The following is a 25,803-nucleotide window of genomic DNA, read 5'->3' as shown; positions in this document are numbered from 1 at the left end:
GTCACTGACCTTTTCTTTAGTTCCTCCAGGGAGAGGTGGTCAAAACCCACCGACATGGTGCTCAGGACCCTGAGGTTAGGACCTGCAGGAGAACACACACACACAGAGAGACACACACACACACACACACACACACACACACACACAGAGACACACACGCACACACACACACAAAACAACAAGTCAAGCTGCTCCCAGTGTTCCTGTCAGTGATCAGCCAATGGCGTTAGAGATTATGGACAGTCACCTGACCTGCAGCGTCCAATAGCTCGGCGTCGATCTTCTCCGTGAGCACGCAGACCAGCGCATCGACACCTTTGACCTTCTGGAGCAACTCCTTCCGGGGCACGGGAACGTCATCTGAGTCCCACAGATCAAACTGCACTCTGGGTAACGTAGGATTTCAAAATGAAAGGCCTGTTAGATATGCATCCTTTCTTTCTTGCTTTCTTGCTTCTTTAAGGGAATCACTGATCTGAAATGAGTACTTCTGTGAAAGATAATTAATGGTAATGAACCTGAGAGAGAGAGAGAGACTGAATGAGTGTATAAAACAGTGTTATGAGTCAGAGAGACTGAATGAGTGTATAAAACAGTGTTATGAGTCAGAGAGACTGAATGAGTGTATAAAACAGTGTTATGAGTCAGAGAGAGACTGAATGAGTGTATAAAACAGTGTTATGAGTCAGAGAGAGACTGAATGAGTGTATAAAAACAGTGTTATGAGTCAGAGAGACTGAATGAGTGTATAAAACAGTGTTATGAGTCAGAGAGAGACTGAATGAGTGTATAAAACAGTGTTATGAGTCAGAGAGAGACTGAATGAGTGTATAAAACAGTGTTATGAGTCAGAGAGACTGACTGAGTGTATAAAACAGTGTTATGAGTCAGAGAGAGACTGACTGAGTGTATAAAACAGTGTTATGAGTCAGAGAGAGACTGACTGAGTGTATAAAACAGTGTTATGAGTCAGAGAGAGACTGAATGAGTGTATAAAACAGTGTTATGAGTCAGAGAGAGACTGAATGAGTGTATAAAACAGTGTTATGAGTCAGAGAGACTGAATGAGTGTATAAAACAGTGTTATGAGTCAGAGAGAGACTGAATGAGTGTATAAAACAGTGTTATGAGTCAGAGAGAGACTGAATGAGTGTATAAAACAGTGTTATGAGTCAGAGAGAGACTGAATGAGTGTATAAAACAGTGTTATGAGTCAGAGAGGGGGGGGGTAGAGAGAGAAAGAGAGAGTCCTGTCTGTGACAGTCTTTATTATTATGAATTGTGTTATGATGTTTTTATTGATAGACCTGTTGTTGTTAATTAATCATTGCTTTGCCAAAGTAAGCTTTGGCAGTATTTACATTGAATTGGGAGAGACTTCTTATCTGTCTGATCTGGTCTGGGCAAACATTGTCAGTTCTGTTCACCCAAAAGTCAATGATGAACCACAAACTACAACATTTCAGAACTTTCCGTTAAGGTTAGCCTACATGAATGACTAAAGGACATTTAGTTAAATTAAGAAACGTTCCAAAAACCTATAGCCTACATAAATATGAAATTAAGAGCAAAAAATAATTTGATTTAAAGAATATAATTCTATTAAGAAGTAGGCCTACAGAGCCAGAACGGCAACAAGAGCAAAGTGTGATCTCACTCACTGTCCTGACTCGCTGAGAATCTTCAGCCCCTCCGGAGGGATCTGGCGCGTGATGTAGACCCGCGGTAGGGACGACATCTCTCTCTGCACGGCGCCCGGTAAACCCCCGGTAATACTTAACGAGTTTAACGGAGCAACGGCGATCCGCTGGAGACGACGCAGAGCCACGCGACCGCACCACATCGCGGAGGAGAGGAGGTCTGGAGCTTTAGAGAGAGAAATAAATTGAATTGAATTTAAATCCGTTAAAAACGGGGACTTCGCAAACTGAGCACCTTTCTTGTGTGTGTTGTTTTTGGCAGGAGTTCAGAGGGGAGGTACCGAGGGGGTTGCCGTTCGGCCAATATGAAGGGAGGGATGGTTGACAGAGATGGCTGGCTTCACACACACACACACACACACACACACACACACACACACACACACACACACACACACACACACACACACACACACACTACAGTCAGTGTCTAGAGTGATTTACCAAAAACAGTGTCCCAGTTGACCTGAACCTGGTTCAGTGTAGTCCTATAGAGACAAGACACTGTCCAACACTATGTACAATATGGCTTTAATATATTGGCTTATTAAATGATTATTATATTATAGTTAGTATAATGAACTTATTGAATTATTATAATATTATTATATTATAGTTAGTATAATATAACTAGGTTTATGACTTATTAAATGATTACTTCAGTCAACAGCCCAACCATTCCTAAAGTAGTACACACACACACACACACACACACACACACAGAGACACACACAGACACACACACACACACACACACAGACACACACACCACACACCACACACACACACACACACACACACACACACAGAGACACACACACACACACACACACACACACACACACCACACACACAGACACACAGACACACACACACATATGGAGTTTGATCCTGTTGTACATGTAGCATGACATGATCTAGTCAGTTCTATATAGGTCTACTGTCTATCTGTCATCTATTGTTACAGGCTAACTAACAGTAGGATACATTACTATAAGATTAGTGACGTCATCGTTTGGTTTTGGTTTTTCCTGACCATGGGACCTGACCAGGACTAACTCTAGGTTCTAAGGGTCCTGTGTCAAGGGCCAAGAGTACAGGACCCTTACCATCGGACCCCCCCCCCCCTCCCCTCACCTCCTCTCCCTCACCTCCTGACCCCCTCTCCCCCTCTCCCCTCACCACCGGACCCCCTCTCCCCTCACCTCCTCTCCTCTCACCCCCTCTCCCCTCCTCTCACCCCCTCTCCCCTCACCGCCGGCCCTCCTCTCCCCTCACCGCCGGCCCTCCTCTCCCCTCACCACCGGACCTCCTCTCCCCTCACCTCCTCTCACTTCCACTCCCTTCACCTTCTCACCCCCTCTACTCTTCACCTCCTGACCTCCTCTCCTCTCCCCTCACCTCCTCTCCCCTCACTCCCTCACCTCCTGACCCCCTCTCCCCCTCTCCCCTCACCTCCACTCCCTTCAACTCCTCACCCCTCACCCCCTCTCCCCTCACCCCATCTCCCCTCACCTCCACTCCCTTCACCTCCTGACCCCCTCTCACCTCATCTCCTCTCACCTCCTCACCCCCTCTCCCCTCATCTCCTCTCCCCTCACCTCCACTCCCTTCACCTCCTCACCCCCTCTCCCCTTCACCCCCTCTCCCCCCTCCTCCCTTACCCCCTAACCCCTCTTCTCCCTCACCCCTATTAGTTAGAGAGTGAGTTGTAAATGTTTTACTGGGCAGATGAACTTTGGCTGTTTGAACAGCGTCTCTGTTTTCTTCTAAAATGTAAAATGGTGTCTTGCAGGTTTTCAACAGGACCAAGGATACATGATATGAGGCATTATGATGCCTGCATTTGATATGGAACCTGGTAAAAATTGGCAATGCCAAATACCAAGAGAAAGAACAGATCACTTGTTATTGCAATATAACACAATGATTTAAATAAGTTAAAGTCTGGATATCCCAGAACAATTTTGTTTCAGTTGTTTGTTGTATTTTTTTTTTTAACTATTTTTTAAAATCTATCAAATAAATATAATTTAAACGTGAACCTTGTCATGTGATCTGGGTAACCCGGAACAGTTTGATGTTTTTAGCTCTACACAACCCTTCCTTCGTAACAACAAATCAATGAACCTATCGTACACCGACAGGTAAGATATTTCGTCTCCGAATGACGTTTTTAACGCGCATTTTTCGCAACATTCACGAAATACCATTATGGACATCCGTCTCTGCAGCCGCAGGACGACTTGTGCTTGAAACGTCATGACTATACACGTTTATGGAGGGTGTGTTTTCTGTTGCACTGACCCGGCATCAGGCAGTATCAATCAATCAATCAAATGTGTTTATAAAGCCCTTCTTACATCAACCGATGTCACAAAGTGCTTTTACAGAAACCCAGCCTAAAACCCCCCCAAACAGCAAGCAATGCAGGTGTAGAAATCTAGCTAGTGTTAGCTAACGCCCTTCTGAGTGAGCAGTCTATGCTAAGTCAGGTTAGCCATCGTTCGTAGCAAGATAAACACATAGATGGCTATTGACAAGGCATTGAGAAGTTGTCAACCTCAAAACATGGAATATGGTACTACTACTAGTGTTACTGCTACTCGTACAACGTCCTCACGTTATTGTAGCTAGCTACTAGTAGCTAACTGCAGATTGGGACCAGGAAGCTAACTAGTTAGCCCATTAGCTAGCCACACTGTTTATCTAGCTAGCTAGTTAGCCCATTAGCTAGCTAGCAACACTGTTTATCTAGCTAACTAGTTAGCCCATTAGCTAGCCACACTGTTTATCTAGCTAGCTAGTTAGCCCATTAGCTAGCCACACTGTTTATCTAGCTAGCTAGTTAGCCCATTAGCTAGCTAGCAACACTGTTTATCTAGCTAGCTAGTGAGCCCATTAGCTAGCTAGCAGCACTGTTTGTTACAGCCCAGCACTAACACACCTGATAAACCAACTCAATGGCTGGATAAAAAAAGTTTTATTTGTTTCAGGACTGAAAGTACTGGGTTGGAATGAAAGCCTGCACACCCAGTCTATGAGTGCGTCCCAATTACATGTCCTTTCTTGTAAAGTGTGTACTACGTCCCACAAACTCCTCTGAAAGGAGTGGATTGGTGGAGGAGAGAGCTAGAGGGAGTTTCTAATACCTGTCATTTACATTCAAAGCAGTGAAGGGAATTGAACACGTGCACATTTTGGGAGGAAGGAGCGATAATTGGGACGTAGCCCCCCCCCCCCCCCCCCCCCCCCAGTGTCAGGACTAGGGTGTAGAACAGTGGCGTAGACCAAGGTTTCCCAAACTGGGTCCTGGGGCCCCACTCTGGGTCCTGGGGTCCACTCTGGGTCCTCCCTGGGGTCCTCTCTGGGTCCTGGGGTCCACTCTGGGTCCTCCCTGGGGTCCTCTCTGGGTCCTGGGGTCCACTATGGGTCCTCCCTGGGGTCCTCTCTGGGTCCTGGGGGTCCTCTCTGGGTCCTGGGGTCCCCCCTGTGTCTTGGGGGTCCACTCTGTGTCCTGGGGGTCCACTCTGTGTCCTGGGGTCCCACTCTTGGTGCACGTTTTTGCCCTAGCACTACACAGCTGATTTAAATAACCAACTCATGGTCAAGCTTTGATTATTTGAATCAGTTTTGTAGTGCTGGGGGCCCGGGGGAGCCAGGACAGAGTTCATATAAACCTGACATCAGAAAGACTTCTCTCCTCCATGATCTCTCTCTCACGATCCAGTGCGTCGAGGACCAGTGAGTTTTCCCCTCCCAAGATGTCAGCTGACTCCATGGAGATTGATGACTCCCTGTACAGGTAAATCCCATACTACCTATTTTAAGTGGGTACAATGACATACCAGTAATAGTTCCAACAAAACATGTGCTTACTGTCTCACAACATCATTTGATCTCTCTCCCCCCTCTTCCCTGGCTCCCCCTCTTCCCTGCCCCCCCTCCCCCCCCCCCTCTTCTCTCCCTCCCTAACCCCCCTCCCTCTCTCCCCTCGCCCTCCCTAACTCCCCTCCCTAACCCCCCTCCCCTCCCTCTCTCCCCTCCCTCTCTCCCTTCTCCCTCCCTCTCTCCCCTCTCCTTCCCTACCCCCCCCCCCCCTCCCTCCCAAACCCCCCTCCCCCCCTCCAGTCGCCAGAGGTATGTCCTGGGGGACAGTGCTATGCAGCAGATGGCTCAGTCTTCTGTCTTCCTCAGTGGAATGGGAGGACTGGGAGTGGAGATCGGTAGGTGACATATGCATCAAATAAGACAGCATTACATTATGTGACATTACATGACATAGCATGACGGTACATGCCAGAACATGCATTAAGTGACATGACATAGCATGACGGTACATGCCAGAACATGCCATTAAGTGACATGACATAGCATGACAGTACATGCCAGAACATGCCGTTAAATGACATGACATAGCATGACGGTACATGTCATTAAGCGACATGACATAGCATGACGGTACATGCCTGAACATGCCATTAAGTGACATGACATTGCATGACGGTACATGCCAGAACATGCCATTAAGTGACATGACATAGCGTTCAGTGAGTGTTTACAGTATGTATTGTATCAATGTATTTCCTGTCATGTGACTGACGTTAGACGTCTCTGCCCTGTTTTCACAGCAAAGAACATCGTGTTAGCAGGTGTGAAGGTGAGTGAGATTGTAGCCTGCGTCCCAAATTGCACCCTATTCCCCATAGGGCTCTGGTCACTAGTAGTTCACTATATAGGGAATAGGGCTCTGGTCTAAAGTAGTGCACTATATAGGGAATAGGGCCCTGGTCACTAGTAGTTCACTATATAGGGAATAGGGCTCTGGTCTAAAGTAGTTCACTATATAGGGAATAGGGCTCTGGTCACTAGTAGTTCACTATATAGGGAATAGGGCTCTGGTCTAAAGTAGTTCACTATATAGGGAATAGGGCTCTGGTCACTAGTAGTGCACTATATAGGGAATAGGGCTCTGGTCACTAGTAGTTCACTATATAGGGAATAGGGCTCTGGTCACTAGTAGTGCACTATATAGGGAATAGGGCTCTGGTCACTAGTAGTTCACTATATAGGGAATAGGGCTCTGGTCACTAGTAGTTCACTATATAGGGAATAGGGCTCTGGTCACTAGTAGTTCACTATATAGGGAATAGGGCCCTGGTCACTAGTAGTTCACTATATAGGGAATAGGGCTCTGGTCACTAGTAGTTCACTATATAGGGAATAGGGCCCTGGTCTATAGTAGTACCACTATATAGGGAATAGGGCTCTTGTCACTAGTAGTTCACTATATAGGGAATAGGGCCCTGGTCACTAGTAGTGCACTATATAGGGAATAGGGCTCTGGTCTAAAGTAGTTCACTATATAGGGAATAGGGCTCTGGTCACTAGTAGTTCACTATATAGGGAATAGGGCCCTGGTCACTAGTAGTTCACTATATAGGGAATAGGGCCCTGGTCACTAGTAGTTCACTATATAGGGAATAGGGCCCTGGTCACTAGTAGTTCACTATATAGGGAATAGGGCTCTGGTCACTAGTTGTTCACTATATAGGGAATAGGGCTCTGGTCTAAAGTAGTTCACTATATAGGGAATAGGGCTCTGGTTACTAGTAGTTCACTATATAGGGAATAGGGCCCTGGTCACTAGTAGTTCACTATATAGGGAATAGGGCTCTGGTCACTAGTAGTGCACTATATAGGGAATAGGGCCCTGGTCACTAGTAGTTCACTATATAGGGAATAGGGCTCTGGTCTAAAGTAGTTCACTATATAGGGAATAGGGCCCTGGTCACTAGTAGTTCACTATATAGGGAATAGGGCTCTGGTCACTAGTAGTGCACTATATAGGGAATAGGGCCCTGGTCACTAGTAGTTCACTATATAGGGAATAGGGCTCTGGTCTAAAGTAGTTCACTATATAGGGAATAGGGCCCTGGTCACTAGTAGTTCACTATATAGGGAATAGGGCTCTGGTCACTAGTAGTGCACTATATAGGGAATAGGGCCCTGGTCTAAAGTAGTTCACTATATAGGGAATAGGGCCCTGGTCACTAGTAGTGCACTATATAGGGAATAGGGCTCTGGTCACTAGTAGTTCACTATATAGGGAATAGGGCTCTGGTCACTAGTAGTTCACTATATAGGGAATAGGGCCCTGGTCACTAGTAGTTCACTATATAGGGAATAGGGCTCTGGTCACTAGTAGTTCACTATATAGGGAATAGGGCTCTGGTCACTTCGTTCAGCTTCATGTCATTGTCACCATGTTTCATGAGAGTGAAATGGATTTAATCAGGGGGACGTGTGTGTGTGTGTGTGTGTGTGTGTAGGTGTTGACGCTGCATGACACTAAGCAGTGTGAGACTTGGGACTTGGGCTCCAACTTCTTCCTGAGACAGGACGACGTGCTGACTCAGAGGAACAGGTGAGACCAGTCCTGTCTGTCTGCAGTTACGTCAAGGAACGCCCATCAGCGTGACGTCACTGCGCGACACGTCCACTGTCCCTGCCAGCTGTAACGTATTGCTCTGAGGCCGGGCTGCTTGTTGCGTCGTCAGCATTTGTGGCTTCTCGGTAACACAGGAAACAGGAAACTAGGGGGTCGGGAAACAATCCCCAAACGTTCCAAAAAATTCCCAGGTTTTCATTGTTTGAATTAGGTTTCATGTTTTGAATTGGTATTTATCTCTCTCTCTCTCTCTCTCTCTCTCTCTCTCTCTCTCTCTCTCTGTTTCTCTCTGTTTCTCTCTGTTTCTCTCTGTTTCTCTCTGTTTCTCTCTCCTTTCTCTCTCCTTTCTCCCCCAGGGCTTTGGCGGTCCATCCCAGGGTAGCAGAGTTGAACCCTTACGTCCACGTGGACACGTCCTCCTCCTCTCTCGACCTCTCCACTGACCTCAGCTTCCTGAAGAGGTACCAGGTGAGAGACACACACACACGTCTTGTTGATGAGTGATTGTACACAGTGGGACTGTAAAGTAGTGAATCTGAAATGCTGATGACTGTCCTTGTTGTGTTGTTTAGTGTGTGATCCTGACTGAGACCAGGCTGAGTCTCCAGAAGAAAATCAATGACTTCTGCCACTTCCATCAGCCTCCTATCAGGGTGAGACCTCTAGATATAGAGACCCTCCTATCAGGGTGAGACCTCTAGACCCTCCTATCAGGGTAAGACCTCTAGAGACCCTCCTATCAGGGTCAGACCTCTAGACCCTCCTATCAGGGTCAGACCTCTAGAGACCCTCCTATCAGGGTCAGACCTCTAGACCCTCCTATCAGGGTCAGACCTCTAGACCCTCCTATCAGGGTGAGACCTCTAGAGACCCTCCTATCAGGGTGAGACCTCTAGACCCTCCTATCAGGGTGAGACCTCTAGAGACCCTCCTATCAGGGTGAGACCTCTAGACCCTCCTATCAGGGTGAGACCTCTAGACCCTCCTATCAGGGTGAGACCTCTAGACCCTCCTATCAGGGTGAGACCTCTAGACCCTCCTATCAGGGTGAGACCTCTAGACCCTCCTATCAGGGTCAGACCTCTAGAGACCCTCCTATCAGGGTCAGACCTCTAGAGACCCTCCTATCAGGGTCAGACCTCTACATATAGAGACCCTCCTATCAGGGTCAGACCTCTACATATAGAGACCCTCCTATCAGGGTCAGACCTCTAGAGACCCTCCTATCAGGGTGAGATCTCTACATCTAGAGACCCTCCTATCAGGGTGAGACCTCTAAACCCTCCTATCAGGGTGAGACCTCTAGACCCTCCTATCAGGGTGAGACCTCTAGAGACCCTCCTATCAGGGTGAGACCTCTAGACCCTCCTATCAGGGTGAGACCTCTAGAGACCCTCCTATCAGGGTGAGACCTCTAGACCCTCCTATCAGGGTGAGACCTCTAGACCCTCCTATCAGGGTGAGACCTCTAGACCCTCCTATCAGGGTGAGACCTCTAGACCCTCCTATCAGGGTCAGACCTCTAGAGACCCTCCTATCAGGGTCAGACCTCTAGAGACCCTCCTATCAGGGTCAGACCTCTAGAGACCCTCATATCAGGGTCAGACCTCTAGAGACCCTCATATCAGGGTCAGACCTCTAGAGACCCTCCTATCAGGGTCAGACCTCTACATATAGAGACCCTCCTATCAGGGTGAGACCTCTACATATAGAGACCCTCCTATCAGGGTGAGACCTCTACATATAGAGACCCTCCTATCAGGGTCAGACCTCTAGAGACCCTCCTATCAGGGTGAGACCTCTACATATAGAGGCCCTCCTATCAGGGTCAGACCTCTAGAGACCCTCCTATCAGGGTCAGACCTCTAGACCCTCCTATCAGGGTCAGACCTCTACATATAGAGACCTCCTATCAGGGTCAGACCTCTACATATAGAGACCCTCCTATCAGGGTCAGACCTCTACATATAGAGACCCTCCTATCAGGGTGAGACCTCTACATATAGAGACCCTCCTATCAGGGTGAGACCTCTACATATAGAGACCCTCCTATCAGGGTGAGACCTCTACATATAGAGACCCTCCTATCAGGGTGAGACCTCTACATATAGAGACCCTCCTATCAGGGTGAACCCTCTACATATAGAGACCCTCCTATCAGGGTGAGACCTCTAGACCCTCCTATCAGGGTGAGACCTCTACATATAGAGACCCTCCTATCAGGGTGAGACCTCTACATATAGAGACCCTCCTATCAGAGTGAGACCTCTACATATAGAGACCCTCCTATCAGGGTGAGACCTCTAGAGACCCTCCTATCAGGGTGAGACCTCTAGAGACCCTCCTATCAGAGTGAGACCTCTACATATAGAGACCCTCCTATCAGGGACCTCTAGACCCTCCTATCAGGGTCAGACCTCTACATATAGAGACCCTCCTATCAGAGTCAGACCTCTACATATAGAGACCCTCCTATCAGGGTGAGACCTCTACATATAGAGACCCTCCTATCAGGGTCAGACCTCTAGACCCTCCTATCAGGGTCAGACCTCTAGACCCTCCTATCAGAGTTTCCATTTACCAGTCATGTCCTTTCAAATCCATGGAAGGGAAGTTAACAAGAGCCCACGTCAGGAGACAGGAGAGATGATTTGGTCTGCGGCCTCGTCCCCCCCCCCCCCCCCCCCCCCCCAGGAACTAAACGCATGATGTCTCTGTTTCCTTGCAGTTCATTGGATGTGACGCGTATGGGATCTGTGTGAGAGTGTTCTGTGACTTCGGAGACCAGTTTGAGGTGTCGGACCCCACGGGAGAGGAAGCCAAGGAGATGTTTATCCAGAACATCACACAGGTACAGACACACACACACACACACACACACACACACACACACACACACACACACACACACACACACCCTCCTCTCTAACCTCTTACCTCTGACCTGCAGGGGAACCCAGGGGTGGTAACCTGTATGGACAGCACACACACACACACACCCTCGTCTCTAACCTCTGACCTCTGACCTCTGATCTGCAGGGTAACCCAGGGGTGGTAACCTGTATGGACAGCACACACACACACACACACACACACACCCTCGTCTCTAACCTCTGACCTCTGACCTGCAGGGTAAGCCAGGGGTGGTAACCTGTATGGACAGCAGGACCCACGGCCTCCAGACTGGACAGAGTGTTCTCTTCAGAGAGGTCAACGGCATGGACTCACTCAACGGCACCGCACGACAGGTCACAGGTACTGATACGACAGGCTTATGACAGGTCACAGGTACTGATACGACAGGCTTATGACAGGTCACAGGTACTGATAGGACAGGCTTATGACAGGTCACAGGTACTGATACGACAGGCTTATGACAGGTCACAGGTACTGATACGACAGGCTTATGACAGGTCACAGGTACTGATACGACAGGTTTATGACAGGTCACAGGTACTGATAGGACATGCTTATGACAGGTCACAGGTACTGATAGGACATGCTTATGACAGGTCACAGGTACTGATAGGACATGCTTATGACTGGTCACAGGTACTGATACGACAGGCTTATGACTGGTCACAGGTACTGATACGACAGGCTTATGACAGGTCACAGGTACTGATACGACAGGTTTATGACAGGTCACAGGTACTGATAGGGCAGGCTTATGACAGGTCACAGGTACTGATAGGGCAGGCTTATGACAGGTCACAGGTACTGATAAGGCAGGCTTACGACAGGTCACAGGTACTGATATGGCAGGCTTATGACAGGTCACAGGTACTGATAGGACAGGTTTATGACAGGTCACAGGTACTGATAGGACAGGCTTATGACAGGTCACAGGCACTGATACGACAGGCTTATGACAGGTCACAGGTACTGATAGGACAGGCTTATGACAGGTCACAGGTACTGATATGACAGGCCTATGACAGGTCACAGGTACTGATAGGACAGGCTTATGACAGGTCACAGGTACTTATAGGGCAGGCTTATGACAGGTCACAGGTACTGATATGAGAGATCTATGACAGGTCACAGGTACTGATAGGACAGGCTTATGACAGGTCACAGGTACTGATAGGGCAGGCTTATGACAGGTCACAGGTACTGATATGACAGGCCTATGACAGGTCACAGGTACTGATAGGACAGGCTTATGACAGGTCACAGGTACTGATACGACAGGCTTATGACAGGTCACAGGTACTGATACGACAGGCTTATGACAGGTCACAGGTACTGATACGACAGGTTTATGACAGGTCACAGGTACTGATACGACAGGTTTATGACAGGTCACAGGTACTGATACGACAGGCCTATGACAGGTCACAGGTACTGATAGGACAGGCTTATGACAGGTCACAGGTACTGATAGGGCAGGCTTATGACAGGTCACAGGTACTGATAGGGCAGGCTTACGACAGGTCACAGGTACTGATAGGGCAGGCTTACGACAGGTCACAGGTACTGATACGACAGGCTGATGACAGGTCACAGGTACTGATACGACAGGCTTATGACAGGTCACAGGTACTGATACGACAGGCTTATGACAGGTCACAGGTACTGATAGGACAGGTTTATGACAGGTCACAGGTACTGATAGGACAGGCTTATGACAGGTCACAGGCACTGATACGGCAGGCTTATGACAGGTCACAGGTACTGATAGGACAGGCTTATGACAGGTCACAGGTACTGATATGACAGGCCGATGACAGGTCACAGGTACTGATATGACAGGCTTATGACAGGTCACAGGTACTGATAGGGCAGGCTTATGACAGGTCACAGGTACTGATACGACAGGCCTATGACAGGTCACAGGTACTGATATGACAGGCCTATGACAGGTCACAGGTACTGATAGGACAGGCTTATGACAGGTCACAGGTACTGATATGACAGGTCACAGGTACTGATACGACAGGCTTATGACAGGTCACAGGTACTGATACGACAGGCTTATGACAAGTCACAGGTACTGATAGGACAGGCTTATGACAGGTCACAGGTACTGATACGACAGGCCTATGACAGGTCACAGGTACTGATACGACAGGCTTATGACAGGTCACAGGTACTGATACGACAGGCTTATGACAGGTCACAGGTACTGATACGACAGGCTTATGACAGGTCACAGGTACTGATACGACAGGCTTATGACAGGTCACAGGTACTGATACGACAGGCTTATGACAGGTCACAGGTACTGATAGGACAGCCTTGTGACAGGTCACAGGTACTGATAGGACAGTCTTATGACAGGTCACAGGGTAGGAGTCTTGTATTATTGTTGATAATAGTGTGTGTGTGCCAGTCCTCTCTCCCTACAGTTTCACCATAGGGGACACGTCGTGTCTGCAGCCCTATGCACATGGAGGCTTCTTCCTGCTGGTCAAAACCCCCAGAACATACAGCTTCGTAAGTATACAACCACAACACAACCACAACACAACCGCAATACGACATTCATAAACGACATAACGCTTTTTAAATGGTTTACACTTAAAGGAAAATTCCATCTTTTGGTATTTTTCATTTTTTATTAGTCTGCTGGTGATACAGTCCCGAAATGTTTTGCCTGTCAGTAATCAAGTTGTCCAGATATAGTTTCCCGAAATCGTCGTACTGCGTCGTTCTGCGTCATTCTGCCTCATGCTGCCTCATACTGCGCCATTCTGCCTCATTCTGCGTCATACTGCCTCATACTGCCTCATTCTGCCTCATACTGCCTCATTCTGCCTCATACTGCCTCATTCTGTCTCATACTGCCTCATACTGCCTCATTCTGCCTCATACTGCCTCATACTGCGTCGTTCTGAAATGAAACACACAGTTTGCAGTGGTCTTTTCCTTAAACGTCTCTCTGTCCCTCTGTCCGTGTCCCTCTGTCCGTGTCCCTCTGTCCGTGTCCCTCTGTCCGTGTCCCTCTGTCCGTGTCCCTCTGTCCGTGTGTTCTTCAGGAGACGATGGAGCAGCAGCTGTCTGAGCCTCAGGTCCTGACTCCCGACTTCAGCAAACCAGAGGTGAGAGGTCATAGGTCAGCTCCTGTGTGAAGGTGTGTTTGCTCTGCTGTGTGTTGGAGCCGTCTCTGAGCAGTTTCCTGTTTTGTCCATTGTGAATGTGTCCCTCAGGCCCCGCTCCAGATCCACGCCGCCATGCTGGCTCTCGATGCCTTCCAGGAGCAACACAACAGACTGCCCAATATCGGGTAACACAACCCCGTAGTCCCTCCACCTAGCCCCTTCCCCCTACTCCCTAGTCCCTACCCTCTACCCCGTAGTCCCTCCACCTAGCCCCTTCCCCCTCCCCCTACTCCCTAGTCCCTACCCTCTACCCCCTAGTCCCTCCACCTAGCCCCTTCCCCCTCCCCCTACTCCCTAGCCCCTCCTCCCAGTCCCTACTTCCTCTAAAGCTGGTTGGTCCCTAGCCCCCACTTCCTCTATAGCCGGTTGGTCCCTAGCCCCTACTTCCTGTATAGCTGGTTGGTCCCTAGCCTCTACTTCCTGTATAGCTGGTTGGTCCCTAGCCCCTACTTCCTCTATAGCTGGTTGGTCCCTAGCTCCTACTTCCTGTATAGCTGGTTGGTCCCTAGCCCCTACTTCCTGTATAGCTGGTTGGTCCCTAGCCCCTACTTCCTCTATAGCCGGTTGGTCCCTAGCCCCTACTTCCTGTATAGCTGGTTGGTCCCTAGCCTCTACTTCCTGTATAGCTGGTTGGTCTCTAGCCCGTACTTCCTCTACAGCTGGTTGGTCCCTAGCCCCCACTTCCTCTATAGCTGGTTGGTCCCTAGCCTCTACTTCCTGTATAGCCGGTTGGTCCTTAGCCCCTACTTCCTGTATAGCTGGTTGGTCCCTAGCCTCTACTTCCTGTATAGCCGGTTGGTCCCTAGCCCCTACTTCCTGTATAGCTGGTTGGTCCCTAGCCCCTACTTCCTCTAAAGCTGGTTGGTCCCTAGCCCCTACTTCCTGTATAGCTGGTTGGTCCCTAGCCCCTACTTCCTGTATAGCTGGTTGGTCCATAGCCCCTACTTCCTCTATAGCTGGTTGGTCCCTAGCCCCTACTTCCTCTATAGCTGGTTGGTCCCTAGCCCCTACTTCCTGTATAGCTGGTTGGTCCCTAGCCCCTACTTCCTGTATAGCTGGTTGGTCCATAGCCCCTACTTCCTGTATAGCTGGTTGGTCTCTAGCCCCTACTTCCTCTATAGCTGGTTGGTTCCTAGCCCCTACTTCCTGTATAGCTGGTTGGTCCCTAGCCCCTACTTCCTCTATAGCTGGTTGGTCCCTAGCCCCTACTTCCTCTATAGCTGGTTGGTCCCTAGCCCCTACTTCCTCTATAGCTGGTTGGTCCCTAGCCCCTACTTCCTGTATAGCCGGTTGGTCCCTAGCCCCTACTTCCTTTATAGCTGGTTGGTCCCTAGCCTCTACTTCCTCTATAGCTGGTTGGTCCCTAGCCTCTACTTCCTGTATAGCTGGTTGGTCCCTAGCCCCTACTTCCTCTATAGCTGGTTGGTCCCTAGCCTCTACTTCCTCTAAAGCTGGTTGGTGCTTAGCCCCTACTTCCTCTATAGCTGGTTGGTCCCTAGCCCCTACTTCCTGTATAGCTGGTTGGTCCCTAGCCCCTACTTCCTGTATAGCTGGTTGGTCCCTAGCCTCTACTTCCTCTATAGCTGGTTGGTCCCTAGCCCCTACTTCCTCTATAGCTGGTTGGTCCCTATCCTCTACTTCCTGTATAGCTGGCTAGTCCCTAGCCTCTACTTCCTATATAGCTGGTTGGTTCCTAGCCTCTACTTCCTGTATAGCTGGCTGGTCCCTAGCCCCTACTTCCTGTATAGCTGGTTGGTCCCTAGCCTCTACTTCCTGTATAGCTGGTTGGTCCCCTGTCTCTACTCCCTCTATAGCTGGTTGGTCCCTAGCCCCTACTTCCTGTATAGCTGGTTGGTCCCTAGCCTCTACTTCCTCTATAGCTGGTTGGTCCCTAGCCCCTACTTCCTCTATAGCTGGTTGGTCCCTAGCCCCTACTTCCTCTATAGCTGGTTGGTCCCTAGCCCCTACTTCCTGTATAGCTGGTTGGTCCCTAGCCTCTACTTCCTCTATAGCTGGTTGGTCCCTAGCCTCTACTTCCTGTATAGCTGGCTGGTCCCTAGCCTCTACTTCCTCTATAGCTGGTTGGTCCCTAGCCCCTACTTCCTGTATAGCTGGTTGGTCCCTAGCCTCTACTTCCTGTATAGCCGGTTGGTCCCTAGCCCCTACTTCCTGTATAGCCGGTTGGTCCCTAGCCTCTACTTCCTCTATAGCCGGTTGGTCCCTGGCCCCTACTTCCTGTATAGCTGGTTGGTCCCTAGCCTCTACTTCCTGTATAGCTGGTTGGTTCTAGCCCCTACTTCCTGTATAGCTGGTTGGTCCCTAGCCCCTACTTCCTGTATAGCTGGTTGGTCCCTAGTCTCTACTTCCTGTATAGCTGGCTGGTCCCTAGCACCTACTTCCTGTATAACTGGTTGGTCCCTAGCCCCTACTTCCTGTATAACTGGTTGGTCCCTGGCCCCTACTTCCTGTATAGCTGGTTGGTCCCTAGCCTCTACTTCCTGTATGGCTGGTTGGTCCCTAGCCTCTACTTCCTGTAAAGCTGGTTGTGATTGGTTGTTCTCTCCAGGTGCTGTCAGGATGCGGAGGTTCTGGTCAAACTAACAGAGGAAGTGAACCTCACCTTGACAACCAGAGTGAGTGTTTCATCTACACACACTGTGGCACTTATGTACGCACACACTCACACTCGTGACACTGCCGTCCTCTTCTCTCTCCCTCCTCCTGTCCTCCCCTCTCTCCCTCCCTCTCTCCTCTCCTGTCCTTCCCTCTCTCCTCTCTCCCTCCCTCTCCCATCCTCCCCTCTCTCCCTCCCTCCCTCTCTCCTCTCCTGTCCTCCCCTCTCTCCCTCCCTCTCTCCTCTCCTGTCCTTCCCTCTCCCCTCTCTCCCTCCCTCTCTCTTCTCTCCCTCCCTCTCTCCTCTCCTGTCCTTCCCCTCTCCCCTCTCTCCCTCCCTCTCTCTTCTCTCCCTCCCTCTCTCCTCTCCTCCCCTCTCTCCTCTCCTCCCCTCTCTCCCTCTCTCTCTCCTCTCCCATCCTCCCCTCTCTCCCTCCCTCTCTCCTCTCCTGTCCTTCCCTCTCTCCCTCCCTCCCCTCTCTCCACTCCCTCCCCTCTCTCCCCCTCTCCCGTCCTCTCTCCTCTCTCCTCTCCCCTCTCCCCTCTCCCGTCCTCTCCCCTCTCCCGTCCTCTCCCCTCTCCCGTCCTCTCCCCTCTCCCGTCCTCTCCCCTCTCTCCCCTCTCCCGTCCTCTCCCCTCTCTCCTCTCTCCAGGCTCCAGTGAATAGTGAGTTGGTGCGTTGTCTGTCCAGAACAGCGCAGGGTTCTCTCCCTCCGTTGGCCGCGGCGGTGGGGGGCATTGCCAGTCAGGAGGTCCTCAAGGCCCTCACGGGGAAGTTCGCCCCACTACAGCAATGGGTAGGTCACAGACTGATCAATACATCTGATTGGTTGGTTGGGTAGGTCAACCTACTGCTATCCACCTCACAGACTGATCAATACATCTGATTGGTTGGTTGGGTAGGTCAACCTACTGCTCTCCACCTCACAGACTGATCAATACATCTGATTGGTTGGTTGGGTAGGTCAACCTACTGCTATCCACCTCACAGACTGATCAATACATCTGATTGGTTGGTTGGGTAGGTCAACCTACTGCTCTCCACCTCACAGACTGATCAATACATCTGATTGGTTGGTTGGGTAGGTCAACCTACTGCTCTCCACCTCACAGACTGATCAATACATCTGATTGGTTGGTTGGGTAGGTCAACCTACTGCTATCCACCTCACAGACTGATCAATACATCTGATTGGTTGTTTGGGTAGGTCAACCTACTGCTATCCACCTCACAGACTGATCAATACATCTGATTGGTTGGTTGGGTAGGTCAACCTACTGCTCTCCACCTCACAGACTGATCAATACATCTGATTGGTTGGTTGGGTAGGTCAACCTACTGCTCTCCACCTCACAGACTGATCAATACATCTGATTGGTTGGTTGGGTAGGTCAACCTACTGCTCTCCACATCACAGACTGATCAATACATCTGATTGGTTGGTTGGGTAGGTCAACCTACTGCTATCCACCTCACAGACTGATCAATACATCTGATTGGTTGGTTGGGTAGGTCAACCTACTGCTCTCCACCTCACAGACTGATCAATACATCTGATTGGTTGGTTGGGTAGGTCAACCTACTGCTCTCCACCTCACAGACTGATCAATACATCTGATTGGTTGGTTGGGTAGGTCAACCTACTGCTCTCCACCTCACAGACTGATCAATACATCTGATTAGTTGGTTGGGTAGGTCAACCTACTGCTCTCCACCTCACAGACTGATCAATACATCTGATTGGTTGGTTGGGTAGGTCAACCTACTGCTATCCACCTCACAGACTGATCAATACATCTGATTGGTTGTTTGGGTAGGTCAACCTACTGCTATCCACCTCACAGACTGATCAATACATCTGATTGGTTGGTTGGGTAGGTCAACCCACTGCTCTCCACCTCACAGACTGATCAATACATCTGATTGGTTGGTTGGGTAGGTCAACCTACTGCTCTCCACCTCACAGACTGATCAATACATCTGATTGGTTGGTTGGGTAGGTCAACCTACTGCTCTCCACATCACAGACTGATCAATACATCTGATTGGTTGGTTGGGTAGGTCAACCTACTGCTATCCACCTCACAGACTGATCAATACATCTGATTGGTTGGTTGGGTAGGTCACAGACTGATCAATACATCTGATTGGTTGGTTGGGTAGGTCATTTATTTTTCTGGTGTTAGAATTGTAACACTGTGGTCTCTCTCTCTCCTCTCTCCTCCTTCTCTCTCTCTCCTCTCTCGCCCTCTCTCTCTCTCCTTCTCTCTCTCCTCTCTCCTCCTTCTCTCTCTCTCCTCTCTCGCCCTCTCTCTCTCTCCTTCTCTCTCTCCTCTCTCCTCCTTCTCTCTCTCTCCTCTCTCGCCCTCTCTCTCTCTCCTCTCCTCTCTTCTCTCTCTCTCTCCTCCCTCTCCCCTCTCCCCTCTCTCTCTCTTTCTAGTTCTATCTAGATGCCATCGAGGTAGTGAAACCACTACAGTCTCTATCTGCAGAGGAGTTTAGCCCCAGGTACAACACACACACACACACACACACACACACACACACACACACACACACATATACACACACATATACACACAAAGAACATTACAAAGAATGTGAAACACATTCTCACAAAGAGTGTGTGTGTGTGTGTGTGTGTGTGTGTGTGTGTGTGTAGGGGTGATCGGTACGACGGGCTGAGGGTCTGCATCGGGGAAACCATGTGTCTGGAACTCCACAAGCTGAGAGTCTTTATGGTGACGACCCACGCTGTTACAACCCACGCTATCACAACCCACACTGTTACAACCCACGCTGTTACAACCCACACTATGACGACCCACACTATGACGACCCACGCTGTTACAACCCACGCTGTTACAACCCACGCTGTTACAACCCACACTATGACGACCCACACTATGACGACCCACGCTGTTACAGCCCACGCTGTTACAGCCCACGCTGTTACAGCCCACACTATGACGACCCACACTATGACGACCCACGCTGTTACAACCCACGCTGTTACGACCCACACTATGACGACCCACACTATGACGACCCACGCTGTTACAACCCACGCTGTTACAGCCCACGCTGTTACAACCCACGCTGTTACAACCCACGCTGTTACAGCCCACGGTGTTACAACCCACGCTGTTACAACCCACGCTGTTACAGCCCACGCTGTTACAACCCACGCTGTTACAGCCCACGCTGTTACAATCCACGCTGTTACAGCCCACGGTGTTACAACCCACGCTGTTACAACCCACGCTGTTACAACCCACGCTGTTACAACCCACACTATTACAACCCACACTATCACAATCCACGCTGTTACAATCCACGCTGTTACAACCCACACTATCACAACCCACGCTGTTACAACCCACGCTGTTACAGCCCACGGTGTTACAACCCACGCTGTCTCAACCCACGCTGTTACACAACCCACGCTGTTACAACCCACGGTGTTACAACCCACGGTGTTACAACCCACGGTGTTACAACCCACACTGTTACAGCCCACGCTGTTACAACCCACACTATCACAACCCACCATGTTACAACCCACGCTGTTACAACCCACACTGTGACAACCCACACTATCACGATCCACACGTATCAGTACCCACACTAATACAGGGGTCCTCAAACCTTTCTGGCCTTTGACCCCATGTTGATATCTGAACATGTGACCCCACCATCTAAAAACAAGTGTTGCTTTGATGGTCTGTCCCAAATCAGTGTGTCAGTTTTTGGACAGTTTACAGGAAGGAAGGAAGGAAGGAAGGAAGGAAGGAAGGAAGGAAGGAAGGAAGGAAGGGTGGAAGGAAGGAAGGAAGGAAGGAAGGAAGGAAGGAAGGAAGGAAGGAAGGAAGGAAGGAAGGAAGGAAGGAAGGAAGGAAGGAAGGAAGGAAGGTTTGAAGGGACTGATGGTGTAGTTGATGACAGTGTCCTGGGGGGGGGCGGTGTCTTCTCCAGGTGGGCTGTGGAGCCATTGGCTGTGAGATGCTCAAGAACTTTGCCCTGCTGGGAGTGGGATTGGCCAAGAGCTCAGGAGAGGTAGGGATTGGTTGGTTGGTTGGTTTTGTATATTACCTGTTCTCTTCTGTGGTCGCCACGTGTGCGTGACAGACTGATTGGTTAATTCATTAGTAAATTCATTAGTTCATGTGTTTGATTTATTGATTGATTTAGCGGTATTGATTGATGACCTTTTCCCCAGGTGTGTGTGACAGACCCAGACCTGATAGAGAAGTCCAACCTCAACAGACAGTTCCTCTTCAGATCTCAGCACATACAGGTCAGACACACACACACACACACACACACACACACACACACACACACACACACACACACACACACACACACACACTGACCATCATTATTGATACATTTATTAATCATCATCATCCGTTATAAGTTTTGTCCACATCATAATAACTTGTCTGACTTTTCTCCCTCCCTCCCTCCCTCCCTCCCTCCCTCCCTCCCTCTCTGCCTCTGCCTCTCTGCCTCCCTCCCTCCCTCTGCCTCTCTGCCTCCCTCCCTCTGCCTCCCTCCCTCTCTCTGCCTCTCTCTGCCTCTCTCCCTCCCTCTCTCTGCCTCTCTCCCTCCCTCTCTCTGCCTCTCTCCCTCCCTCTCTCTGCCTCTCTCTCTGCCTCTCTCCCTCTCTCTCTGCCTCTCTCCCTCCCTCTCTCTGCCTCTCTCTCTGCCTCTCTCCCTCCCTCTCTGCCTCTCTCCCTCCCCCTCTGCCTCTCTCCCTCCCCCCCCCTCCCCCTCTGCCTCTCTCCCTCCCCCTCTGCCTCTCTCCCTCCCCCTCTGCCTCTCTCCCCCTCTCCCCCTCTCCCCCTCTGCCTCTCTGCCCCTCTCCCCCTCTGCCTCTCTGCCTCTCTCCCTCTCTGCCTCTGCCCCTCCCTCCCTCCCTCCCTCCCTCCATCAGAAACCTAAGAGCACCACAGCAGCAGTAGCGACCTTGGAGATCAACCCAGAGATGCAGGTAGACGCTCACCTCAACAAGGTGTGTCCTGCCACCGAGGGGGTCTACAACGACCTGTTCTACTCCCGCCTACACCTGGTTGTCACGGCGCTGGACAATGTAGAGGCTCGCAGATACGTCGACAGGTGAGGGGGGGTTATGGTGATGTGAATGGTTGTGTGTCATTGCAGAATAATTGTGGTATGTTGGTATATTATTGTTGTAGACTCACGTGGCCAAAGTAACTGCACCTCAGGGATAAATAATGTTTTCCTTATTGAATTGAGGGGGAAAGGGGATAAACTGGGATTATTAATCAACACTAATTGATCATGTTTAAATGTTTTGCCTCTCTCTGATTTGGTTAACCCCACAGCCGCAGTGTATCCAATCAGAAGGCTCTTCTGGATTCCGGTACCATGGGAACCAAAGGACACACGGAGATCATCGTGCCCAACCTGACCGAGTCTTACAACAGCCATGTACGTACTGCCTGTCTGCCTGCCTGTCTGCCTGTCTGCCTGCCAGCCTGCCTGCCTGCCTGCCTGTCTGTCTGTCTGTCTGTCTGTCTGTCTGTCTGTCTGTCTGTCTGTCTGCCTCTCTGTCTGTCTGCCTCTCTGTCTGTCTGCCTCTCTGTCTGTCTGCCTCTCTGTCTCTCTGTCTCTCTCAATGGTCGTACCAGCCATGTATTACCAGATGCCTGTGTTTTTGAATGTCCATATCTTTGTGTATTGACAGAGGGACCCACCAGAAGAGGAGATTCCGTTCTGCACCCTAAAGTCTTTCCCTGCTGTTATAGAACACACCATCCAATGGGCAAGGGACAAGGTGATAGGACTAATCTAACTGGTTATTATAGAACACACCATCCAATGGGCAAGGGACAAGGTGATAGGACTAATCTAACTGGTTATTATAGAACATACCATCCAATGGGCAAGGGACAAGGTGATAGGACTAATCTAACTGGTTATTATAGAACACACCATCCAATGGGCAAGGGACAAGGTGATGGGACTAATCTAACTGGTTATTATAGAACACACCATCCAATGGGCAAGGGACAAGGTGATAGGACTAATCTAACTGGTTATTATAGAACACACCATCCAATGGGCAAGGGACAAGGTGATAGGACTATTATAACTGGTTATTATAGAACACACCATCCAATGGGCAAGGGACAAGGTGACAGGACTAATATAACTGGTTATTATAGAACACACCATCCAATGGGCAAGGGACAAGGTGATAGGATGACTATAACTGGTTATTATAGAACGCACCATCCAATGGGCAAGGGACAAGGTGATAGGACTAATCTAACTGGTTATTATAGAACACACCATCCAATGGGCAAGGGACAAGGTGATAGGACGACTATAACTGGCTATGTTCCATTCTAATATGGAGGGTTCTAGAATATGTTGAGGACAACACCCTGAACACAGATTCTACCCAGAAGCCACAAGACTGCCGAACAATTATTTAAATGGCCACCCGGACTATTTACACATGTTTTTACACTGCTGCTACTCTCTGTTTATTATCTATGCATAGTCACTTTACCCACAACTACATGTACAAATTACCTCGACTAACCTGTACCCCCGCACATTCAGTCGGTACCTGTACTGCCTGTATATAGCTTCGTTATTATTATTTAGTGTTATTTTTTTATTTTTTTTACTTTAGTTTATTTAGTTAATGTTTTCTTAACTCTATTTCTTGAACTGCATTGTTGGTTAAGGGCTTGTAAGTAAGCATTTCACGGTAAGGTCTACACTTGTTGTATTTGGAGCACGTGACAAATAACGTTTGATTTGATTTTGATTTGTTTTCTCTCTCCCTTTCTGTCTCTCTCACTCTCTCTCCTCTCTCTCCCTCTCTCCCTTTCTGTCTTTCTCTCCTCTCTCTCTCTCTCTCCCTTTCCGTCTCTCTCTCCCTTTCCGTCTCTCTCTCCCGTTCCGTCCCTCTCTCTCTCTCCTCTCTCTCCCTCTGTCTCTCTGTCTGTAGTTTGAGAGTGCGTTTGCCCACAAGCCCACCATCTATAATATGTTCTGGCAGACCCACTCCTCAGCAGAAGCCGTACTACAGGTGGGAACAGCTTCTACTCATGACTCGGGTTGCAAAGTTCCCGTAACTTTCCCTAAATGTTCAGCTTTTTCCAGAAATCCTGGTAAATTAACACTGAGATATGGGACAGACAGTAACAGACAGTAAATTAACACTGAGATATGGGACGTTAGCAGTAAATTAACACTGAGATATGGGACAGACAGTAAATTAACACTGAGATATGGGACAGACAGTAAATTAACACTGAGATATGGGACAGACAGTAAATTAACACTGAGATATGGGACAGACAGTAAATTAACACTGAGATATGGGACATTAACAGACAGTAAATTAACACTGAGATATGGGACAGACAGTAACAGACAGTAAATTAACACTGAGGTGTGGGACATTTGTTCATTATTATAGGGGAGAATATTGCTCTGTGTTTGATGTGTGTGTGTGTGTCTCTCTCTGTGTGTGTGTGTCTCTCTCTCTGTGTGTGTGTGTGTCTCTCTCTGTGTGTGTGTGTGTGTCTCTCTCTGTGTGTGTGTGTGTGTCTCTCTGTGTGTGTGTGTCTCTGTGTGTGTGTCTCTCTCTCTCTCTGTGTGTGTCTCTGTGTGTGTGTGTGTCTCTCTCTGTGTGTGTGTGTCTCTCTCTGTGTGTGTGTGTGTGTCTCTCTCTGTGTGTGTGTGTCTCTCTCTCTGTGTGTGTGTGTGTGTCTCTCTCTGTGTGTGTGTGTGTGTCTCTCTCTGTGTGTGTGTGTGTCTCTCTCTGTGTGTGTGTGTGTCTCTCTGTGTGTGTGTGTCTCTCTCTGTGTGTGTGTGTCTCTCTCTCTGTGTGTGTGTGTGTCTCTCTCTCTGTGTGTGTGTGTGTCTCTCTCTGTGTGTGTGTGTCTCTCTCTGTGTGTGTGTGTGTCTCTGTGTGTGTGTCTCTCTCTCTCTGTGTGTGTGTCTCTCTCTCTCTCTGTGTGTGTCTCTGTGTGTGTGTGTCTCTCTCTGTGTGTGTGTGTGTGTCTCTCTGTGTGTGTGTCTCTCTCTCTGTGTGTGTGTCTCTCTCTCTCTGTGTGTGTCTCTCTCTCTCTGTGTGTGTCTCTCTCTCTCTGTGTGTGTCTCTCTCTCTGTGTGTGTGTGTGTCTCTCTCTCTGTGTGTGTGTGTGTGTGTGTGTGTGTGTGTCTCTCTCTCTCTCTGTGTGTGTGTGTGTGTGTGTGTGTGTGGTGTGTGTGTGTGTGTGTGTGTGTGTGTGTGGGTCTCTCTGTGTGTGTGTGTGTGTGTGGGTCTCTCTGTGTGTGTGTGTGTGTGTCTCTCTCTCTGTGTGTGTGTGTCTCTCTCTCTCTGTGTGTGTGTGTCTCTCTCTCTGTGTGTGTGTGTGTCTCTCTCTCTCTGTGTGTGTGTCTCTCTCTCTCTGTGTGTGTGTGTCTCTCTCTCTCTCTCTCTGTGTGTGTGTGTGTATAGAGGATGCAGCAGAGGGAGACTCTAGAGGGGGCGTTCCAGGTAGTCAAGTTGCTGAGTCGACGGCCCAGCCAATGGGAACACTGTATCATTCTGGCACGCCTCAAATTCGACAAGTACTTCAAGAGAAAGGTAACGTTACCCCCCCCCCCACACACACACACTGACAGCACACACACACACACACTGACAGTAGACACACAAAGACACACACACACACACCATAACCTTGTTTCCGTGTGTGTGTGTGTGTGTGTGTGTGTGTGTGTGTAGGCTCTACAGCTGCTGCACTCCTTCCCCCTGGACACCCGGTTAAAGGATGGCAGTGAGTATCTCTCTCTCTGTTGATCTTTTGTCTATAGGTTACCTGTTGCCGTCAATAAACACACACACACACACACACACACACACACACACACACACACACACACACACACACACACACA

The 25,803-nt window shown here is 49.4% G+C and overlaps 2 protein-coding genes across 4 annotated transcripts in view; one reads left to right on the top strand and one right to left on the bottom strand.

Moving 5' to 3' along the window:
* The window catches only part of LOC115189468 (glyoxylate reductase/hydroxypyruvate reductase-like), an 11,467-nt gene extending 9,531 nt beyond the window's left edge, over positions 1-1,936 (bottom strand). The window contains exons 1-3 of the mRNA XM_029748086.1: positions 1,662-1,936; positions 253-386; positions 10-82 (exon numbers count right to left, since the gene is read on the bottom strand). Of these exons, the coding sequence (XP_029603946.1) occupies positions 10-82; positions 253-386; positions 1,662-1,843 (389 nt within the window). The 5' untranslated portion in view covers positions 1,844-1,936. The remainder of the gene's footprint in view (positions 1-9; positions 83-252; positions 387-1,661) is intronic.
* A 1,763-nt stretch (positions 1,937-3,699) lies between these two features.
* Positions 3,700-25,803, top strand: part of uba6 (ubiquitin like modifier activating enzyme 6) — a 42,468-nt gene continuing 20,364 nt past the window's right edge. Inside the window, exons 1-24 of one of the 3 annotated variants that reach the window (XM_029748074.1) lie at positions 3,700-3,847; positions 5,431-5,505; positions 5,832-5,926; positions 6,332-6,360; positions 8,033-8,127; positions 8,508-8,619; positions 8,724-8,804; positions 10,880-11,002; positions 11,283-11,406; positions 13,487-13,590; positions 14,133-14,195; positions 14,304-14,380; positions 16,822-16,888; positions 17,522-17,665; positions 19,310-19,377; positions 19,532-19,610; positions 20,845-20,925; positions 21,089-21,166; positions 21,809-21,990; positions 22,221-22,326; positions 22,583-22,672; positions 23,861-23,941; positions 25,361-25,489; positions 25,631-25,682. In XM_029748074.1, coding sequence (XP_029603934.1) covers positions 3,825-3,847; positions 5,431-5,505; positions 5,832-5,926; positions 6,332-6,360; positions 8,033-8,127; positions 8,508-8,619; positions 8,724-8,804; positions 10,880-11,002; positions 11,283-11,406; positions 13,487-13,590; positions 14,133-14,195; positions 14,304-14,380; positions 16,822-16,888; positions 17,522-17,665; positions 19,310-19,377; positions 19,532-19,610; positions 20,845-20,925; positions 21,089-21,166; positions 21,809-21,990; positions 22,221-22,326; positions 22,583-22,672; positions 23,861-23,941; positions 25,361-25,489; positions 25,631-25,682 — 2,158 coding nt within the window. In that variant the 5' untranslated portion in view covers positions 3,700-3,824. The remainder of the gene's footprint in view (positions 3,848-5,430; positions 5,506-5,831; positions 5,927-6,331; positions 6,361-8,032; positions 8,128-8,507; positions 8,620-8,723; positions 8,805-10,879; positions 11,003-11,282; positions 11,407-13,486; positions 13,591-14,132; positions 14,196-14,303; positions 14,381-16,821; positions 16,889-17,521; positions 17,666-19,309; positions 19,378-19,531; positions 19,611-20,844; positions 20,926-21,088; positions 21,167-21,808; positions 21,991-22,220; positions 22,327-22,582; positions 22,673-23,860; positions 23,942-25,360; positions 25,490-25,630; positions 25,683-25,803) is intronic. The other 2 variants (XM_029748075.1, XM_029748073.1) reach the window with 2 other exon arrangements.

The sequence above is a fragment of the Salmo trutta genome, unplaced genomic scaffold (genome assembly GCF_901001165.1).
Source record: "Salmo trutta unplaced genomic scaffold, fSalTru1.1, whole genome shotgun sequence".
Lineage (NCBI taxonomy): Eukaryota > Metazoa > Chordata > Actinopteri > Salmoniformes > Salmonidae > Salmo > Salmo trutta.
This window is presented reverse-complemented; position numbering and strand designations above follow the sequence as displayed.